Source organism: Podarcis tiliguerta (genome assembly GCF_965153285.1).
Source record: "Podarcis tiliguerta genome assembly, chromosome: 7".
NCBI classification, from domain to species: Eukaryota; Metazoa; Chordata; class Lepidosauria; order Squamata; family Lacertidae; genus Podarcis; species Podarcis tiliguerta.
The window spans coordinates 86,787,919-86,807,260 of NC_139540.1; the positions used below are offsets into that span (position 1 = coordinate 86,787,919).

Sequence of the window (19,342 nt, forward strand, 5' to 3'; positions counted from 1 at the left end):
GATACACTTTATTCATTTCTGTTTTCATTTTACATTCATTTTGTAGCGTAACCCTATCTACATTTCCTAGGAAGTAAGTCCCATGAGGTTTAAGGAGGCTTCTTTCTAACCGCATATGCATAGGATTGCAGCCTTATTTCCTATTAAAAATTTCTGGTTTTCGATTCCTGGTTTGTCTGTTTTTAAAATAGCAAAAGCCAATCAAAGTTAATAATCCTTAAACTGGTGGGTCTGAATTGACTCCGTAATTATTTATTGTTCAGAGATTACCTTTTGATAAAGCGTCCAGATTTTAAAAAGCTTAATAGGTAGGTTACAAGGTTCACAGAGCCTCAGCACTGACGCATCTCTTCGTTGCCACGGCTCAACCTTGGAGTCCTGCATTCAGGCAGGGAATGGAGGCGCCCCCACCCCAAGGGCTGGGGGGGGGGGCATCTTTCAGATCAGAGTGCGGGCGTTTTCAGGCAAAGGAGAAATGAAGGACCGGTAATGGCAGCCTGCGAGTTGGATTAGTTTTGCAAGCATCCTTCGGAGTTTCGAGCTCGCGATGCTGGGGCGGGAAGCCCGCTGTGCTGCGGCTCATCCGAGCAGCCCAGAAAGGCTTCTCCAAGGATGCTTTCGAGTGTTTAAAGTTGCGAAAGTCCGCCCAATGCCTCCTTCCTCCTGCCCTTTGCCGCTCGCGGGGCGCCCCAGTCCCTTCCGCGGGGAGAAGCGCAGGGAGGTCCCTCTCCGCAGGCGCTTCGCCGCCGGAGCTCCAGGGTCAGCCTTGGGCGGGGAGGAAAGGGGCGATGCCCAGCGGTGCTTGTTCGCCACGGCGCCTCGCTTATTTCGCGCGCAAGAGGAAGGAAAGCCGCGAACCTCCTCCCCGCTGCAGCCCGGCTTGACTTCGCTCCTTTCGCCGAACTTTCGCCCCTCTCGCGCAGCGCCCCTCCCACCCCGGGCTATGGGGGGCTCCGCTGGGGCGGGGGGGGAGCAGGGGGAGCCCAGCCGAGCCCTTTGACCCGGGCGGGCGAAATGCTTTCGCTTCTGGCTGCCCCACGGGCGAGGGAGACGCTCCTTCAGAAGGCCTGCTCCAGATACATGAAGCTGAGGGAGAGGGGCGCCTGGCAAAGGTCACCAGAGCGTGCTTCAAAATCGAACCCCCCCCCCGCCTCCTCAAAATGGCCACCGCCTCCCTCCGAGGGGAGCAGCAGGCCTACGGGGAGGCGACGGCGCCTGGCCCTTCAGCCCGGCTGCAGGGGCGCCTCAGCAGCGCGGAATGGCGGGAAGCCGAGAGGCCTCTTCGCTCAGGCCTTGGGAGGCGGAGTAGGCCCAGGCCAAGGGAGCAGCAGCAGCAGCGCTGGCCCAATATATTTTGTCACCTGAGGAGAACCACAAAATGGCGCCGCGCTCCCTGGTGAGGAAAGATTACATCAGGAACAAGGGAGGGATCGAGGATTCTGTGATTCTACATTGGGATCTGCCGCCACCACCGTGGGTTTTGCTGCCTGAGGCCGTGGCCTCACCTTCCTCTGGGGCGGGCGGCCCTGAGGAGCCGGGGCTTGCTGCAAGGCAGGCGGGCTCTCCCTTGAGTTGACCTTCCTTTTGGGGAGAGAACGGAGGGAGCCTCTTCCTCCTTCACAGGAGGGCTGGGAATGGAGCAGAGAAAGTAGCCAGCAGGCATAAGAGAAGAGACTCCTCATTAGCTCTGTCTTCTCCACCTCATCCCTTTCAGGTTTGGCCATATTGTTGGTTCCGCACTCCAGGTAGGAAAGAAGGATCCACAGCTGTGGGGAGCAGGGAGGCCCCAAATGAGAAGTGCCTTTGTAGTAGACAAGGGGGATTTGGACCCAGGGTCAAAGGCTTGCTCTTAGATATTTAATTTTTAAAAGAGGGGGACATCTGGAGTCTAACATGGAGAGGGCAAACAGGTTGGCTACTATCCCTTTCTAGTAACATTTCTTGTACTTATTTATTTATGCCAAGTAATAGGTGATTTATTCCTCAAGAGCACCTGTGATCTGAAATTGGGGCAGGGTGGAGGGGGAAGGGAAGGAATGGGATTGTCCTCCTTAAATAGTGATTTTGTAAGCACATGGAATGAGCACAGGTGTTGGGCCCAATCCAGCAGAAGATTGTTCCTCAAAGTGAATAGAAGCTGCCTAGGCAGTGGTATCTTGTGCCCACTGCGTTGAGAGTTGCTCAATTGGCATTCGCCACTCTAAAGCCGAGGATCCTTATTTGTTCAGCCTGTACAGTTTCCTGCTCAGTGCCACTTCATTGCTCGTTTGCAGTGGAGGACTAGGCTCACCAAAAGGAAGAGAAGATGAATTTTAGAACCGTTTCTCCCAAGGTTATTCCCTGGTTTGCAAAATAATGAACCTTTCAACCTTTTCTGAGACGCTCTTTCCTTTAGCATCTTAGGGAGAAATTTCATGTCATCTGCATTGTTTTCCCCATAGAGTCAGCCCACAAATTCAGCTGCCAATGAACACTGAGCCTAAAGTGATAGGCAGGCATAAGTGTTCCTGACCTCAGCCACACATTGCAACTGTGCCTTCAAAGTACTCTAAAACCAATAATGGCAAAAATATTAATTTTTCCCTAACCAAAAGATGGAAATATCTCAGGGTGCTTTCAAGAGTTTTCACCTAGGACACCCCCTCTCTTTTAAAGAAGACCAGATGTAAACACGCAGTAGTCTGCTTTTCTCACCTCTGCAGCAGAAACTGTGCCTGCTTGAATTCCTTCTTCTAGTGCATACTTTAAAAATTTACAGGAAACCTTTCTTCCTTTGCAACATCAGAAACTGGAACCTACAAGAAGAGTGGAACTTAATGGTGGGGGGAATGGGATAATCTTTTATTGATTTAAAATATTTATCCCCTGCTTTTCGTAAACAAAGCTTAAGGTGGCTAACAACAATAATTAAAGCAATTATAAAATAACAGTAAAATAGTAAAAGCAGCAAAATTAAAAGTACAAACTGCAATTAAGTAAGTGAACTTCTAGCAAATCAAGACCAAATCATGGAGAATGCAACCACTCATGGTCCAGAAGCCTTATCCTAAAAGAAAAGTGTTCAACAACCTAAAAGGGGGGCAAGATAAGTCTAGGGAGGGAGTTATGGAACCTGGGCACAGCAGGTTCTGACACACTGTCTCAGCTGAACATACTTTTTGGGACAATCACACACATTAGGAAGGTCTGAGATCAGCAGAGAAAATAATTGAAATCCATTGCTTTAAAAAACTTTTTTATTGTGAGGATTAACCTTAGAATGTGACACTTGTTTTGAGGTTTTGTTCTTGGGGATGTTTTCTTCACTTGGGGGCTTTAGCTGTGCAATTTCAGCAGCATAATGTGTGATGTGCTATACAGTGGCACCTCAGGTTAAGAACTTAATTTGTACTGGAGGTCTGTTCTTAACCTGAAACTGTTCTTAACCTGAAGCACCACTTTAGCTAATGGGGCTTCCTGCCACCGTGCCGCCGGAACACGATTTCTGTTCTCATCCTGAAGCAAAGTTCTTAACCTGAGGTAATATTTCTGGGTTAGCCGAGTCTGTAACCTGAAGCGTATGTAACCCGAGTTACCACTGTAGTGCTTCATAGTTTCTGATCAACAGTGTTAAAATTGCCACTATTAAGTTTTTTTGTTGCAATTCTATATATACACAGTTACCTGAGAGTAAGTTCTATTGAAATCAGTTGTGTATACAATTGCTTTGAGGGATAGATTGAACAACACAGGTCAGTTTACTTCCAAATAAGCATGCATAGGATTGCACTGCCTATGGGGGAGGAAGCTGACTTAGGAGACATGGTAGACACAGGGGAATTGCTAACTTCTGTTGTAATGACACGTCATGGTTGTGATGAACTGAATGCTTCTAAATATATGCAGGGGACTGTGTGCATTTTGAATTCACCTTTCAGGCACTAGTTAATATACATGGAATAGTGCTTTAATAAGTTTACTTATCATAGAAGTTACCTGTTGGCATGGCATATTTGTGTTCAGGATGGAAGAGAAGGACCTGCTCTGCTGGTGTGCATTACACACAGCATGGAGAGGCATATGGACTGAGGCTATATAAGGCTATGCCACTTCCTCCCCACCTCTTCAGTTTCCAGCAACCACCTTACCCTCCTAGGACTCAGTGTAGGAACTTTGCAGGTTGCCCAAGGGACCAAGTAGGAGCTTTTTGCCTGCATGCATATTGGCCTGGTGAGTGGTCTTCTACTGCTTTATTCTATGCTGTATTTGGGAAACTGGTTAGTTGGTGGTGCCATTCAATTGGTTAATTTGGTCACTTATGGAGGCAGTGACATCACGGCAAGGCATGATGGAATTTATTTTGTGCTGATGGAATAGGACTAAAAGACTGGAATTACGATGATGCTTAATAGATCTATTGCCTGGTATATACTGTAGGGCTGGGTGATATTGCCAGCTAAACTTTGCTATATCAGATGTTGGATGTTGGAAGGAAGAAGGCAGTTGATGTAACCGTGTGCAGCTTCTGCCTCTTCCTGGTGAAGCTGGGCGGACAGCACTGCTCTGGGTGGAGCGCAGCACCCAGAGTGCTGCATGGTATGGTAAAGGTAAAAAAAGACAAAGGACTCCTGGATGGTTAAGTCCAGTCAAAGGCGACCATGGGATTGCGGCGCTCATCTTGCTTTCAGGCTGCGGGAGCTGGCGTTTGTCTACAGACAGCTTTCCGTGTCATGACTAAACTGCTTCTGGTGCAACGGAACACCGTGACAGAAACCAGAGCGCATGGGTGGCGCTGTGGTCTAAACCACTGAGCCTCTTGGGTTTGCTGATCAGAAGGTTGGTGGTTCGAATCCCCGCGACGAAGTGAGCTCCCGTTGCTCTGTCCCAGCTCCTGCCAACCTAGCAATTCGAAAGCATGCCAGTGCAAGTAGATAAAAAGGGACCGCTGCGGCAGGAAGGTAAATGGCATGGCATGGTACTACAGAGCCGCTGGCCTCCCCTGAACTGCCAGCTGCGGCTCACCCCAATGATAGTCTTGCTGCACAAGTGGCAGCTGCTGGGAGCCACCATTCCACGGGGTGAGGAGGAACAGAGGGAGAAGGCAGCCTGCCAATGCTAACGCAGCCAGGGGGGGAAAACGAACACACTGGAAGGCTGGCTGGCAGGCAGGCAGGCAGGCAGGCAGGCAAGTCCCACTCCCAAGGCCAGCAACTGGGCTGCGGAGGGAGGGAGTGGGTGAGCATCAGGCAGCCTGACTGAAGGGCGTGATGTTGGCTGCAAGCAGGCCAGGGGATTCGCGATACATTGCCTGATTGGAAATTCTGAAATCACTCTTGTGATTTTACATTTAAAACAAATGTATTGATACGTCGCCCAGGCCTAATATGCTGCATAATTTTAAATTAATCTTCTAATGCCACAATTAACTGCAGTAACTTGGAGTGTAAATGGCCTGGGCACAACAATTAAAAGAATAAGGTTTGCTTTAAAGCAAGATAACCCAGACCTTATTTTTTTTAAAAAGAGACATTAAAAAAAAATGAAACACAATACTGTTACAAAATCCTTCCAAGTGGAGGTGGAGATTGGTACGCCTTACAAGGTACTTCCAAAAGTAGAGGGTCAGCAATCTAGAATTCACCCAAACTTGAGTTTCAGTTAAAAGTTATACTAAGTGACACTAATGGAAGATTTAGCTTCTTCAAATGTCAGTTAGATAACTCCTGGCTGACACTGTGTTCTATTTATGTACCTAATACCCAACAAAAACAGTTTCTGGATGAAGCTTTTATATTACTGCATAACATAAATCCTCACACAATTGGCTGCTTTTCCTCTTACTTCATTAAGACTAAAATGGGGAAAATACTTTGGGGAAGAATCAGAGGAACAGCTCTGGGAACATATTTGGGATAATAATAATATTTTTATTATTTATACCCTGCCCATCTGGCTGAGTTGTCCCATAAACTACATTCAGATCCATCTCAATAAGAACTTGAGATAATGCTTTAAAGATGGCACATCGCTGGTACATGTGACCCAACAGATTATACAGAATTAAGCATAACACATCAAATCTTTGCTGGTGGGAATGCAATTTACCTGGCTCTCTAGTACACATGTGGTCATTTTTGGGGTAGCCCTTAATAAGCAAAGGATTTTAGGTATACAAAAAACAGATTAGGGCTGAGCAATATCTGCTTTTCAACACCAGTGGCTAAACATCGGTCCTGTATACCTGAAGGAGCGTCTCTGCCCCCATCATTCAGCCCGTACACTGAGGTCCAGCGCCGATGGCCTTCTGGCAGTTCCCTCACTGCGAGAAGTGAGGTTACAGGGAACCAGGCAGAGGGCCTTCTCGGTAGTGGTGCCTGCCCTGTGGAACGCTCTCCCATCAGGTGTCAAGGCAATAAGCAACTATCTTACTTTTAAAAGACATCTGAAGGCAGCCCTGTTTAGGGAAATTTTTAATGTTTAATGCTGTATTGTGTTTTAATATTCGGTTGGGAGCCGCCCAGAGTGGCTGGGGAAACCCAGGCAGATGGGTGGGATATTAATAATAATAATAATAATAATAATAATAATAATAATAATAATATTCCAATACTGCATATCACAATGTCTGAAATTGTAGATCAGGCGTGGGGATGAGATAAGGAGCAGCCATGGAGATCAGATGGGGGTGGGAGGGGAGGAAGGGGAGTCACCTCCACTGCATGGTTTGAGTGGGAGGAGATAGGGATGGGGGGTGCATCAAGTCACGATCAGCGGGGCAGCCAGCGAAGATGCCCTGCTGACTGAGAAAAGCTGCTCTGCCTCAGTGCCAGGGGAAGGTAGTGCCACAGTTTCTTGAAGTGAGGGCGATCAGTTGCCCTGTTCTCCGTCAGCGTGAGGGAAGGCAGCTCAGATCAGCAGTGTTATCGGCTGAGATCATCATGCGATATTGACGACACCTTGAAATTGACTGCTCTGCTCTCTCTCACGCGAGGAGTGATATATTGCTGCGCATTGCCGGGTCAAAATTGTTATTGCGGTGTGATTTCAAAACCGGTTTGGGCCAATGCATTGAAAAATTGCAAAGCACTGGAACAGACCATAAAATTTGTGATATTGCCATGCAAAAATGACAAATATTTAGTTGGGGGGAGGCAAGGGATGGGGCTGTGGGTGTATTCGGACTGCTAATTGGGAACCACTGTCATAGGGTGTTTAACCCAGGGGTCAGCACCCTTTTTCAGCTGTGGGCTGGTCCACTGTCCCTCAGGCCATGAGGTGGGCCGGACTATATTTTGAAGACAAAAAATGAATGAATTCCTATGTCCGACAAATAACCCAGAGATGCATTTTAAATAAAAGTACACATTCTACTCATGTAAAAACACACTGATTCCTGAACCATTCATGGGCCAGATTGAGAAGGCGATTGGGCCACGGACCTTAGGTTGCCTACCCCTGCTCTAACCAGATCTAATGTGTTGCCTTCTCAATTGCTTTGGGGGAGATTTGTTGGTGTTTTTCCCTTGAGGTTTTGTGCTACTAAGAACCAAGAGGTGGAATCTGTGCAATGTATGCCTTTGTTTTGTAATTTTTATGTTGGAGCTTGTTAGCAAATGATTGCCAGTTTACTGGCCAAACAGGCAGGTAGCTCAATGTAGTGTTAATTACTTGGAGATAAAATACCATGGGTATCATAGAAAGTGGCCAAATTTTTATTAGTGACAGTGAGGACAAAGAGATGAATAACCACCCAAAGTTGGAAAAAAAATTTCAGGGGCTACTTAGGTTATCTTCTATATATGAAACTTTAGCCAATACCATTTAAATTATGTTTTGCATTGCATTTTGCTCCGCCCTTAAGGCTATGATGTACTGTATGCTTTTATTTTTGGTCTTATTGCTGATCTGTTGAAAATAATAAACTGATGATGAAGCAGAGGTGCTGACTCAGGAATGAGATGGGGGCCTGGCTGCACATGCACAACATAACATCGGGCATCACATGTGATGCTGTTACATGCACAGCACCGGATGTCAGAGGCGACGCTGTCACACACGATGTTCAGTCGTTGCATAGCAGCTTGGCTTCCATGGCATGTGGCTCCTCCCCCTCCTCTTCCTCCCGCCACTACCATGGGTTGGGGGCTGCTTCCCTTCCATGGCAGGAGGAGGAGCTGAGCTGCCCCCGTGTTCCTGGCTCCTTCAATCTTGTGTGACCATGCGATGCCTGGACGTCGGCTGTGATGCTGTTGTGTGTTACAACTCAGCTTCTATTGACAGCAGCTCCTCCTCTTCCTTCTCCTGCCCATGCCATGGGCTGGGGGCTGCTTCTCCTGTGTGGCAGGAGGAGGAGCTAAGCTGCCACTGCGCAATGCCTGGATGTTGTGTATGATGGTGTTGTGTCTGGGCATTGCGTCCAATGTCTGGGTGTCACACAAGACTTTGTGACGTCATGCATCGTGTCTGGCAAACATTGAGGGGGCCCAGCCCCTCACAAACAAATATGTCCCTCCCAAGGATTCATTACCCCAAGGTAACCCCCCCTAGCAGTTGGCATGCATGTGATGAAGTAATATTTTTACAGTAACAAACATAGCAAGAATTGGGCACAAACAAAGTAATTTAAGTCCAGATGACTGATCCTCTTCACTAGCTGGTGTGATTATTAAAGCAGTAATGATCAGAACAGCAGTGGGAACAAGATAAATTAAACGAACAGAGTGCCAGGTGACCAGCTAATCTTGAATAAACAGAGCACCCACTTCACATTAAAATGGGGCAGCTTTGCTAACAGGATCCTTTGTCTAATGCTTTCAGCCATATTAGAGTTCTGTTGGATGGAAATAATGGATGGAAGTAGAATGGATGGAAGTAAAAGGTCTGATCAAGCCGCATTAACTACACCAAACTTTTAAGATCAGAAATTTTGCTTTGGCGTAGGGGTGACCCAAGGCACGGATATGGAGGCTCAGGGCACAGGGAATTGTGGGGGAGAAAGAGATGGGAAGCTGTACCCTCTGTACTTGAGCACAGGAACTCTTGCTTCAGACTCCTTGCAAGTGAGGATTTACCCCCTCACTATTGTGATGTCAGTAGTTAATAGCTATAGAAAAAGGAACAACCATTCTAGTGGTTTCATAAAATAATTCAGGAACTCCATTTTACTCCCACAATTTCTGTTGCATTTGATACACATAGTCTAAATGATGTAAGGTAAAAAACAGATGGATTAGGGATGGGGAACTTTAGGCAGTCCAAATGTTGCTGGACTGATGGCCACTCACAATGGGGCTGGCAAGACGTGCCCAACAACTTCTAGAGGACCACTCCCCATCCCTGTGCTAGATTATGTGAGGTGGGAGTAGAAAGTGCGGCTTGATGGTGGATAATAGCAGCTATTCAGATCCTGTTGTGTTCTGTGAGCTGGAAGCCAAAAAGCTGGTTCGGATGGAAAACAGAGACATAATTGGGGCCTCTGTTTTCCATCTGAACCAGCCTTTTGGCTTCCAAAAACATTTTAGCCTAACTCAGGTAGACTTGGGCTACCCAGACCCTAAAGTAATCTGCAGGTAAAGCTAAGAAACAGAATCTGGGCTGCAATTATCTAGGTCCCCGCCACCACCATCATAATAACTGCCACTACAAGATGGGGAAACAAAAGTCAAAACAGGTAAAAAATGTCTTTGCTTTTTTGTGTGTCCAAGGTGGAGGATGACCAATCAGCATTCTGATCAAACTTAGTCATCACTGGGCTGTTTTTGGAGTTCCCTCAACAATATCTTGTTCTTCTGTAAGCCTCAGGTTATTTCCCAAACTGCTAAAACTTCTCTCCTGTGAGTGTGTGGTGCTTTTTTTGCTACATAAACATCGGCACCCACAGCCTGAACACTGGAAATAGAGGAAATGAAAGATTGCAGTCTATTCCTGCATGCATGTGTTATCTGAGCCTATGGTTAGGGGGTTGAAAACCTCTCAGAGTCAGGAGTTCCTACCCAGCTAATTCTTACTTTATGTGCATTAAAATACCCCAACTACTTTAAACCCCTGTGCATTCACCATCCATGTATAAGACAACACCCAATTTTTGACTTTTTTTAAAGCAAAAAACATTGTCTTATACATGGAAAAATAAAGTTAATGGCAATTGGACTTATTATCATGCTGCTTGCCTACATATCCCAGAAGCGTGTGAATTTCATGTTAACAGAACGAAGTTCAGTGTTTAATTTGGAGGGTGTACGCCTCAAACAGTAAATTCCTTGGTAATCAAACAGTAACTTGATTCTAGTTGATTATTTCCTTGATTTTATTATTAGTTTTGTGTTTTAACTATAAAATATTGCCATTAGTAGCTTTTAAACAATTTTTACTAAGAATAAATAATTGCAGACATTAAAATAGGTAGACTGTAAATTAATATATTCACAAGGTTTAAGTAAAATAACACCACCACCAAACTGTTGCCACTGGGGCATACAGTTGGAGTTGGAGTCGGTGGGGTGCAGGGGGGTGTCCCTTCCGATTAAAATACACATAGGGACATCACATTTTGAGATTGCATTTCAGTGTTAAACAGAGAAAAATAAACAAATTCTACATCAGATATACAGATTGTTTAAAGAAGTCACAGGGATTGGATGCACCCCCCTTTTTTTTACTGGCCAAGGAAATCAATCTCACAGTCTAATGTATCTCAAAACTCTTAACAAATATTTAGAACCACCAAAGAGGACATAATTTTCATCTCAGTGAATAGCAGTAGTTGACTGAAGTCAGCTAAATAACTATGGCAGTGGGCTCAAAGTAAGCCTATGAAAGTTTCCAGATACATGCACCTTAGTAGTCAGAAATAGGGCTGCTGTATTCATTTCAGTGTCAAGAAATGCTTTGCATTTGCTGCAGGTGGTACTGATGCCACGCTGGATTGAGGTTGCTGACTTCAAAAGAGCAAGAATTCCACACACCACCAGTTCCTAACAATGTTGTTCCTGAAAGGTGTTACTTTTACTGCAAAGTTTAATGTATATTGCAGGCCTGGGAGAAAATGGCTTCAAGCTATTTCAATCCAATTTACTCTCAGGGGGCAATTTTTAAATGTATTTTTCATCCTTAAACCTTTATCACTGAGTGGTTTGGGTTGTGCAAAATTTTCAGTTTGTCACTAAAAGATATGTAGCTCTCAAAGTCTCCAGGTCACATACGAAATTAAGAATACTTTCAATCTGAAAGCATAGCTATAAGCAGTAGTATTAGGAAATATGTTATATAAGACACTACTGTTTTTTTTCTTCCACACCAATGGAAAAAGAGGTTAGCTATTAGCTATAATAACTAGAAGCACTGTAGTGAACAAAATTCATGACAAAATAACAAAGAAGAAAAATCAAGCTATCCACATCTAATCTTGGTAAAAATGGTAAACTTGGTAAAAATGCCTAATCACAGAGGGCACCATAATTTGGTACTGCAATGAGTGAGGAGCCTCCAAATCCACAGCAATTAATGTTGCGGTTGGGGATGGGATGGTCACACGAGTATTTTCTACACAAAGTGTCTGGGCAAGAATTGGATAGGAAAGACCAGTGTGATTTGTTACATGCATAACATGAAAATAATGGTTTGCACTAGCACAGCTCATAGATTACAGCTAGGTCTGATTGCTTAGTTGGATAAACATTTACTTAGATCATACTGGAAGTCCTAAGCAAGAAGGTGAGAGGGTACATGATCCTGAACTGCTGCACATTTCAAGACTGCATGAACCAGCTTTATCTTCATAATGTATGTGGATGTTCTGGATTGATTTCACAATAAACATTATATTGATCCACATTTTTCCAGAAGGTCAACCAAGCAGTCTTTCTATACTGATCAAGTAGCAAGTGCTTCTAGACATGATTAAATCACACCACGCTAATCATGTGGAGTAAGAAAGTATTTAACTTTGGTCCAATTTTATCATGAATAATATTAAGAAACAGAAACTGAGTTGGCATGTGCCATATTTAACTTACCCAAAGTGAGATTTAAATGACCTAGTAATCTGTGTCTTGTATATAAAACATTATTTCTGTTTCTTATTTTTACTACCAGTGTTTATATTATAACAGTTACTCAGAACAGTTATTGTTGAAGTGTACTTAGTTATGTCCAGAGGAATGGTCTTTGGAAAGAAATAGTGTGTCTGAAGATACACTGAGAAGCAGAATCATCTATCCATATTTTGGGCACATTCCAACCAAAGTGAAGCTCTTTGCAAAGTTCCATTGATTTCAAAAGAAGAGAATTAGTAAACCATGCTCTCATCTCCCCATTGGCACCAGTGGGACTTAAAAAGTACATCACTTGGCTAAATTGGCATTTCATCAGCAAACTAAAAATTCCGCCTACTAAATTTCAAATTATAATGCAATTTAAATGTCACAACCAAGAAATTCATTGGTTTTCAGTTCTACAATCTCTACTAGTAAAACAAGAAAATAGGGTTACAGTTAAATGGTAAACTTGCCAAAAGAGCTCTTGACTTCATTGCTTCCAGTGGCAGAAATTATCACGTGAAAAGCATGTTGCATAATTCAGATGATCCACATGAAAATGTTAAGTTTGAAACTTCAGGAATCATAATTTTATATGAAAATGTAGTTCATTAGGCGGTATCCAAATATTACCAGTTCCAGGAATATAGTTAATGGAAGGAGACTTAAAGTATATGTCTCCTTACATTGTTTTCAGCTTTGAAAGTGCTTTAACTTGAAGATTTACTGAGAGTGCTCGCAGATCGGCGCAGCTTCCCAGAGAGCTTGTTTTTTGTGGCACTTGACAGTGTTGGTGGCATCTGCTCTGCTGGCTCTGTCCCTACAGATGTGGCAAGATCAGCACTCAGACTTGTAGTGAGACAGCCTAAAAATAAGGAAAATCCTATTAGAATCGAAAGGGTTTAAGAAAACAACATACATTTCACTGGTTGAGAACAATGTAAGAAGCATAATCCTTAGACAAGTCCAAGAAATCCACGTAGAAACCATACAGTACTTGCAAATGGCCAACTTATGTTCTTGGGCCTTCCTGCACTCCAGGTTCCAGCTTTTCTCTGTCTTGTAAAGGGCAAGGATTTCCCATATATACAGGACCATGGCTCAAGACCAGCTTGCACTGACATTGCCCCTATCATCAGGATGATGGGGTGCTTGCTGCTATGCTGACACTATAATTGCAATCCTCTCCAGAAAATTGGTATGGATTTTGATTGTCTGTATGTGAGAGTATCCAGAAAAGGTGCATGTAAACAAACACATTTAAGCTGTATCGAAGAAAAAGAAACCGTTTGTTTTGTGCGTGTGCTAACAAAACATTTGTTATTCTTAGATGCAGGTTAAATACACATTCAGAAATATCACATATAGTCATTTTAGGATTGTACCACTTCAGAGTGCAGGTGGGGACTGTATGTTTCTATGTCCATTGAATTAAAAACAATGCATGTACGTAAGAGTGGAATTCAACATAATGCAAGAGAGATCATTCCAGAGTGGAATTCAACATAATGCAAGAGAGATCATTCCATCAGCACAATAATATATGCTTGCTGAACAGAACAGTCTCCCCTTTCCTTTCCTCCCCTGCACAGTGCTATGGGGGTTCACCTGACCTACCAGAGTGGCTTTGAGGGTGGTGTGCCAGGGGCTTCCTTCATTCTCTTCTTGGAATAGAGGCTTCCTTCTGCAGGCTTCCTTTATTCCCTTCTTATATCAAGCCTGTGGCATGGTTGGCCAAATCTAGTAGCTCTGGCTACTGAAGAGTGCACTGACATTTTGCTGCATACTTCTCATGAGGACTGCAAATCATTGTCAGGGAAGTCCAAAATTTGGCTGTGGCGTTGTAATGATTAAAATGCATCTTGTATTATTTAAACATGCTTATAGTAAGTTGCCAACCATAGTAAAGCAGAAAAACTATGGCCAACTTGTGTATTAGGCAACCTACAGCCTTTTTGCTTATGAGATATTAATTTTTTACTACATATAATGCTTTAAAAACACATATCCTTGTAGTAAACCACTTGTTCCTAATATTAACTGTTAACTTTTAAATGTTTAAGCTGTTAGTAAACTAATGAAGCTTTTTGCAGAAGAAATCTAGCCTTGAGAAAGCAGTTCAAGCCCTAGTAACCACAAGGCAACAGCACAGCAGAAAGGATACATTTGTGTGTGTGGTTATGAATATATTTTGCTTACAGTGGCTAGAAAGCAAATAAGTGAGGCTGGGGCTAGCGGATGTGAGGTGTGAAGATGCAAGCAATCTGGACTATACTACTTTGCACTATTGTGGCATTCTGGATCCTGAGGGATAGGACTTTGCTTCATCCTGCATCTCTATAAAGGTAGTTCTCTCTCTGGGCCAAGTTGGAGAAGGCTACACAGCAAAACCCAAACAGGCAGCATCTTCTCTCACATCTCACCCTTTTCCTATTTTTCCTTGTGGGCTGGGATTTTTAGTGGAGTAGGGTTAGTCTGCTTAGGTAGGATAATTCTTTCACTCTGTTTCCCTTTCCCCAAGGGTAACCTCCCATCAGACAGAAGATGCCCTAGCTGTGTAAAACTAACTTAGGAAATAAAGCTTTTAAACTTCCATTGTGGGCTGGTTATTTGTCCACATATTCCATTGCAAAGATAGACCCCAGTTGTGGTTGTTTGTTACATTTCCCTGTCAAGAAAGATCCTGTGCTGTGTGTCTCAGGGCCCATCACTGTGGGCACACACAGCAAGGTGGTTGTTTCAAAATTATAATCTATCTCTTATCCCCAAACTAGGTTGTAATACTGATGTCCCTTGTGCAGAGGCTGTGCTGTTAGATTATTTTTTCTTGTTTTAAAGCCACTGAAAAAGAACTAGGGTGGGTACCTATATAAAATGTATTGTCTGCTTTAGGCTGCTAACAGGTAGGGTGATGAATTTTTTGCTGCTGTCACATGATGCAATTCCTAGACGATCAGCATGCACACACATCCATATAACAAAGGCAACATAACCAATGGAAGTGTTTCGGTGAAAAGGTTGGCCATGTCTATGTTATCTTGTATGTCTACACAAGCTGTACACTAATTCTGTTAAAGTAGTAAGCTGATGCCCTTTGAACAGATGCTTTTGCAAGCTGAAATTCAGGAAAATGTAAAAAAAGATACAGATGCCCTGGAGACAGCCACAACATAAGCCTGCTGGCTTTCAGTCGTATTTCAACATTAGAAGTTCAAGGTGTCCACTGTATAATTCACATGGTACCCTGACTTGGAATGCAAAACAAGCTCTTTCCACTGACTAATCTTTCAATATGTAAGCAAGTTCAAGTTATGAGACAGTTGAAGACCAATGTAATAATGTAAACTTGTGTTTGAGGCTGGTCGTTCTTTTTCATCCCCTGAATATTCTGAAGTGCCTTCTTCAAGGAATTTAATTAAGACCCCATCCCCAAATCTCCTCCTCACATTTCATTTCAGAACCTTGTGTGACACTCGGATTCCTTGAAGGACTTAAGACAATGTCTGTTTAAAATTACCTGCACGGATTTCACTGCCACTTATGAATTTTAGTCATATAGCCTTTTAGAGGATGACTGCCTGGGAACTTACACAAAATGGCAATATATAAACTTTAAATATTTTTCTTAAGCTCCAAGTCAGTCATCCTTCAAAGGCCCATGTGACTTATATTCAGAATTTGCAGTGAAATCCTATGCCTGTTTACTCAGCAGTATATTCCCCCTGTGCTCAAGAGGGCTTATTCTCTAATAAGTATGTTTAGATTGCAGCCTAAATCTCATCTTATCTCACTGAAAAGAGAAGCAGCATCTTCTGCGCAACTCAAAAGCTAGAATACATTTAAGGAGGGTGCATATTATGTACGCAGTAGAGGGTAAGCATGCAACTTCTGTACTTAGTTCCCTGGCACAATTATAATCAATGCTCCAAGGAACATTAAAATGCATGCTGCAATCGAGCACAGTTGTTGCTACTGTGGCTTTGACAAGTCCCAGGAGACTTATGCAAATGCAAATGCCATTTCATCACCTCTCTCCTAGTAAAGAGCTTTTAAACAACGTTGTCCATCTCCTGAAACTCTCTCACATAAATATTTTTATTAATACTGAGTCAAACTCCTATATAGCAATTCCCCTGAGAGTGAAGAGGCAAAGCGAGAATCCCATCAACAGCAGATAACACTTCTGTGTCGGAGCCTAAAAGCCTCCAAACTCCCCACCCCCATTTACAGGAACAGATGAATGCAGCATTATATGTGTTGAAATTCATGTTTTCAACTTTGTATAATTTTTCATCTTGATGGAATGCCAGGATGACTCACAGCCCATCCACATGATCTGTTTGTGTGACAGCACACTTCCCATGTGCTTTATCATCATGCCAGTTTACTACGAGAGGCAGCTTGGGATGAGATAACAGAAAGATCTTTGGACAGTGCGTCTACCATAATGGTGTCACACAATTGGGCAACAGTTACAGTAGTGGCTATTTATCATAAGGAAAAATAAAAACAAACATGATATGATTCAACAGTCAGTATACATCGATAGCCAAATATTTCATTTTTGGGGATGAAAACTGTCCCAACCACTTGCATACAGATCATATGGAACCTTAAGCATTTTTAAACTCCTGGTGAAATATTAAAATGGGCCTGCTCTTAGCTTGGCAATCCCAAGGCATGTTTTCCTCACGCCATTTCCATATATCTGTTTGCAAGCCAACTGGAAACACTCTCCCTCATGCTGTGGCCCTAGTTAACCTCTTTCCCACCCATGCTGACAGGTAGCTTAAGGCCTGCTCACTCTGGGTATTTTCCTAGGAGAGGTCCCATGTAAAGTAAGTGCCACTCACACTAAGCTCCAGGCACAGTACTTGTCTAGTACTCCGTTTCAGGGTTTGGTTTCAGGAAACAGAAGGCCAAAACAAAAATGATGGTGATACACAATTAGTAATTGTAGAAATGCTGTTTTAAAAGAAAGTAAATAGTGGGCAGGGCAGGGTGGGAGGGATGCAGATAGGGATGTGATGGAGTTAAAGGGTTAAAAATGGCTGCCAGTGGATCAGTGATAAAGCATCCTAGTTTGTGTGCTCAGGTTGGTAAGATTTTAACCAGTCCCCAGGAGCAGAGCCATTCTCAGTCAATGGAAGTGCTGCAGTTTTAACTAGCGAAGACTGGATTCTTGGGAAGGATTCCATTTCTAGTCGATTTATTCATGAGTAAGCATCACCAAACTACTCAAAAGGTGCCAGAGACAACAGAAAGCATTATCAGGTGCTGCTTTTCTTACCATACTACTCATTGTGAGAAGACAGCCAAAATTCTCCCTTCCGTGCAAAAGCATAGGAACCCAGCCTGTATGCCATCTGCTAGCTGGAATGATGTACTTTCATAGAATGGTTTGTGCCACTGTGACTGTGAATGGGTGCCTAATATTTCCATGTATGCGCCTGTCCCTCTGTCATACCTTTTCATGCTGTCTACCCTGAGATGGCTCACAATGTTCATTTATCCTACAAAGATGTGCTTACAAGCTGCAATGGGTAATACTATACTACTACTACTACTGTTTATACCCCGCTCATTAAAAACTTGCCGATATAGGGCTTCCCTTCAGATATCTTCTAAAGGTTATGTAGTTCTTTATCTCCTTGACATCTGAAGGGCGTTCCACAGGGAGGTGCCACTACTGAGAAGGCCTTGGTACCAATTCCTTCCCTTTCAAAAACCTTTTCCAGACAATGATCCTTTCCCATGTCCTGCAAGGCAACAAACTGCTAGCTTTTTTCAGTTTGGTGTGTGTGAATTTTGGAGTTTTCAGTATGTTTGGGGGGAAAGTGAAAGGAGGCTAATGCCCTGGAGGCATCACTGAAAACAAGGATTAAAGGCTACTGTAGTATGAAAAGGAGACACTTAACAATGAGAGGCAATTCTGTAAGAACAGGGAAAGCTGCCTGGCACCAAGTCAGACCCATCGGTCCACCTAGCTCAGTATTGTCTACACTGACTGACTCTCCAGGGTTTCAGATAGGAGGAGTCTTTCCCATCCCTACCTGGAGATGCCAAGGATTGAACTTGTGACCTTCAGCATGCAAAACATTTGCTCCACCACTGTGTGATGCCCCTTCCGAAAAGGAAATACCACTCTGGAAGGCTAGTACACTAAGGCCCCAAATTAATGCAAATGTATACCATGGTAGCCTGATGGCCTATGTAGATTACGGAACCTTGAAAATCAAACAGAAAAAAAGAGAAGGTGGGAATGCATGCCACTCTACAAACTTCCTTCTTCAACTCTGTACTTTTTTGAGGTGGTGGTGGAAGGTAACCACCCTTATCACCTCATGACAAGAGAGGCAGGGAGTAGAGTTGCCACCTTTAGTCGGGCAAAATAAGGGACGTGGGGAGGAATTGGGGACTAAAAATTACTTTACCTCGTGCAGAATGAAATGACTTCAAAGCAATCCATTGCAATGGGTTGTTTCCAATGTTGGTCATACTCATAGGGTAGAGCCAGTGACCCAATGCACATTCATTTCAATGACTCACATGCTCCCCACCTGATGAATGGCCAGCCAAAGAAAGAAAGAGGTGGAGATAGCAACAAATTCTGTTTGTCTTCCTCACAAAGCTTTGTCTCCAATAGGGTTGCCATATTTCAAAAAGTAAAAACCAGGACACCCTGAAAGTTGTTGAACTTTTTTTAGGAAGACCCCAAAATTGTTGAGCTGTAGGCATGCATAGAATCATAGAATTGAGGGTACCCTGAAGGTCATCTAGTCCAACCCCCAGCAATGCAGGAATGTTAACTAATGCATCATTTAAGGCACTCTTATACCACATTAACAGTCATGGAGTCCCCCAAATACCTCCAGTTTGTTTAGAGATCTCTCTCTCCCAGAAATATAATCCTCGGAGTCCTCTGGGGAGAAGGGCTGCTTGCTATCCCACGGTTCTTTCTCAGGTAGCAAAATGTCTTGGGCTAACCCAGGCCTGCCTCTTTAACAGTCAGGAAGAGTTTCCCTGAGCAGGTCACCATTTGAAGTTTCAGCATTTGCCTGAAGTCACTAAGTTCTAGCAATTCTGCTTGTCCTGCTCCCTCCCTCTGCATTTGTGATAGAAGGGCTAACCAGGCTGGTCTGCAATACAGGGGTGTGAGAAGTGCTGGGAAAAGGCTGATTTTTGAAAAACCCCACAGCCAATTCTAACAACTGCAGGTGACATGTGCCATCATAAAATATGCATTTAGTTCTGTGTATGGGAAGGGGGAGAAAGTATATTTCAAAAACAATTAGTTGGTAGGACTCCTTACTGAGCTCCCTGCCTCT

General features: G+C 43.6%; 1 protein-coding gene across 11 annotated transcripts in view; it reads right to left on the bottom strand.

Moving 5' to 3' along the window:
• Positions 1–10,266: 10,266 nt before the first annotated feature.
• Positions 10,267–19,342, bottom strand: part of RALGAPA2 (Ral GTPase activating protein catalytic subunit alpha 2) — a 174,459-nt gene continuing 165,383 nt past the window's right edge. For 10 of the 11 annotated variants that reach the window (XR_014513117.1, XM_083448518.1, XM_083448512.1 and 7 more), the window contains one exon: positions 10,267–12,879. Coding sequence is in view for 6 of the 11 variants with exons in the window: in XM_083448518.1 (XP_083304644.1) it covers positions 12,725–12,879 (155 nt within the window). In the remaining 5 variants the exon portion in view is untranslated. The remainder of the gene's footprint in view (positions 12,880–19,342) is intronic. The other variant, XR_014513118.1, reaches the window with a different exon arrangement.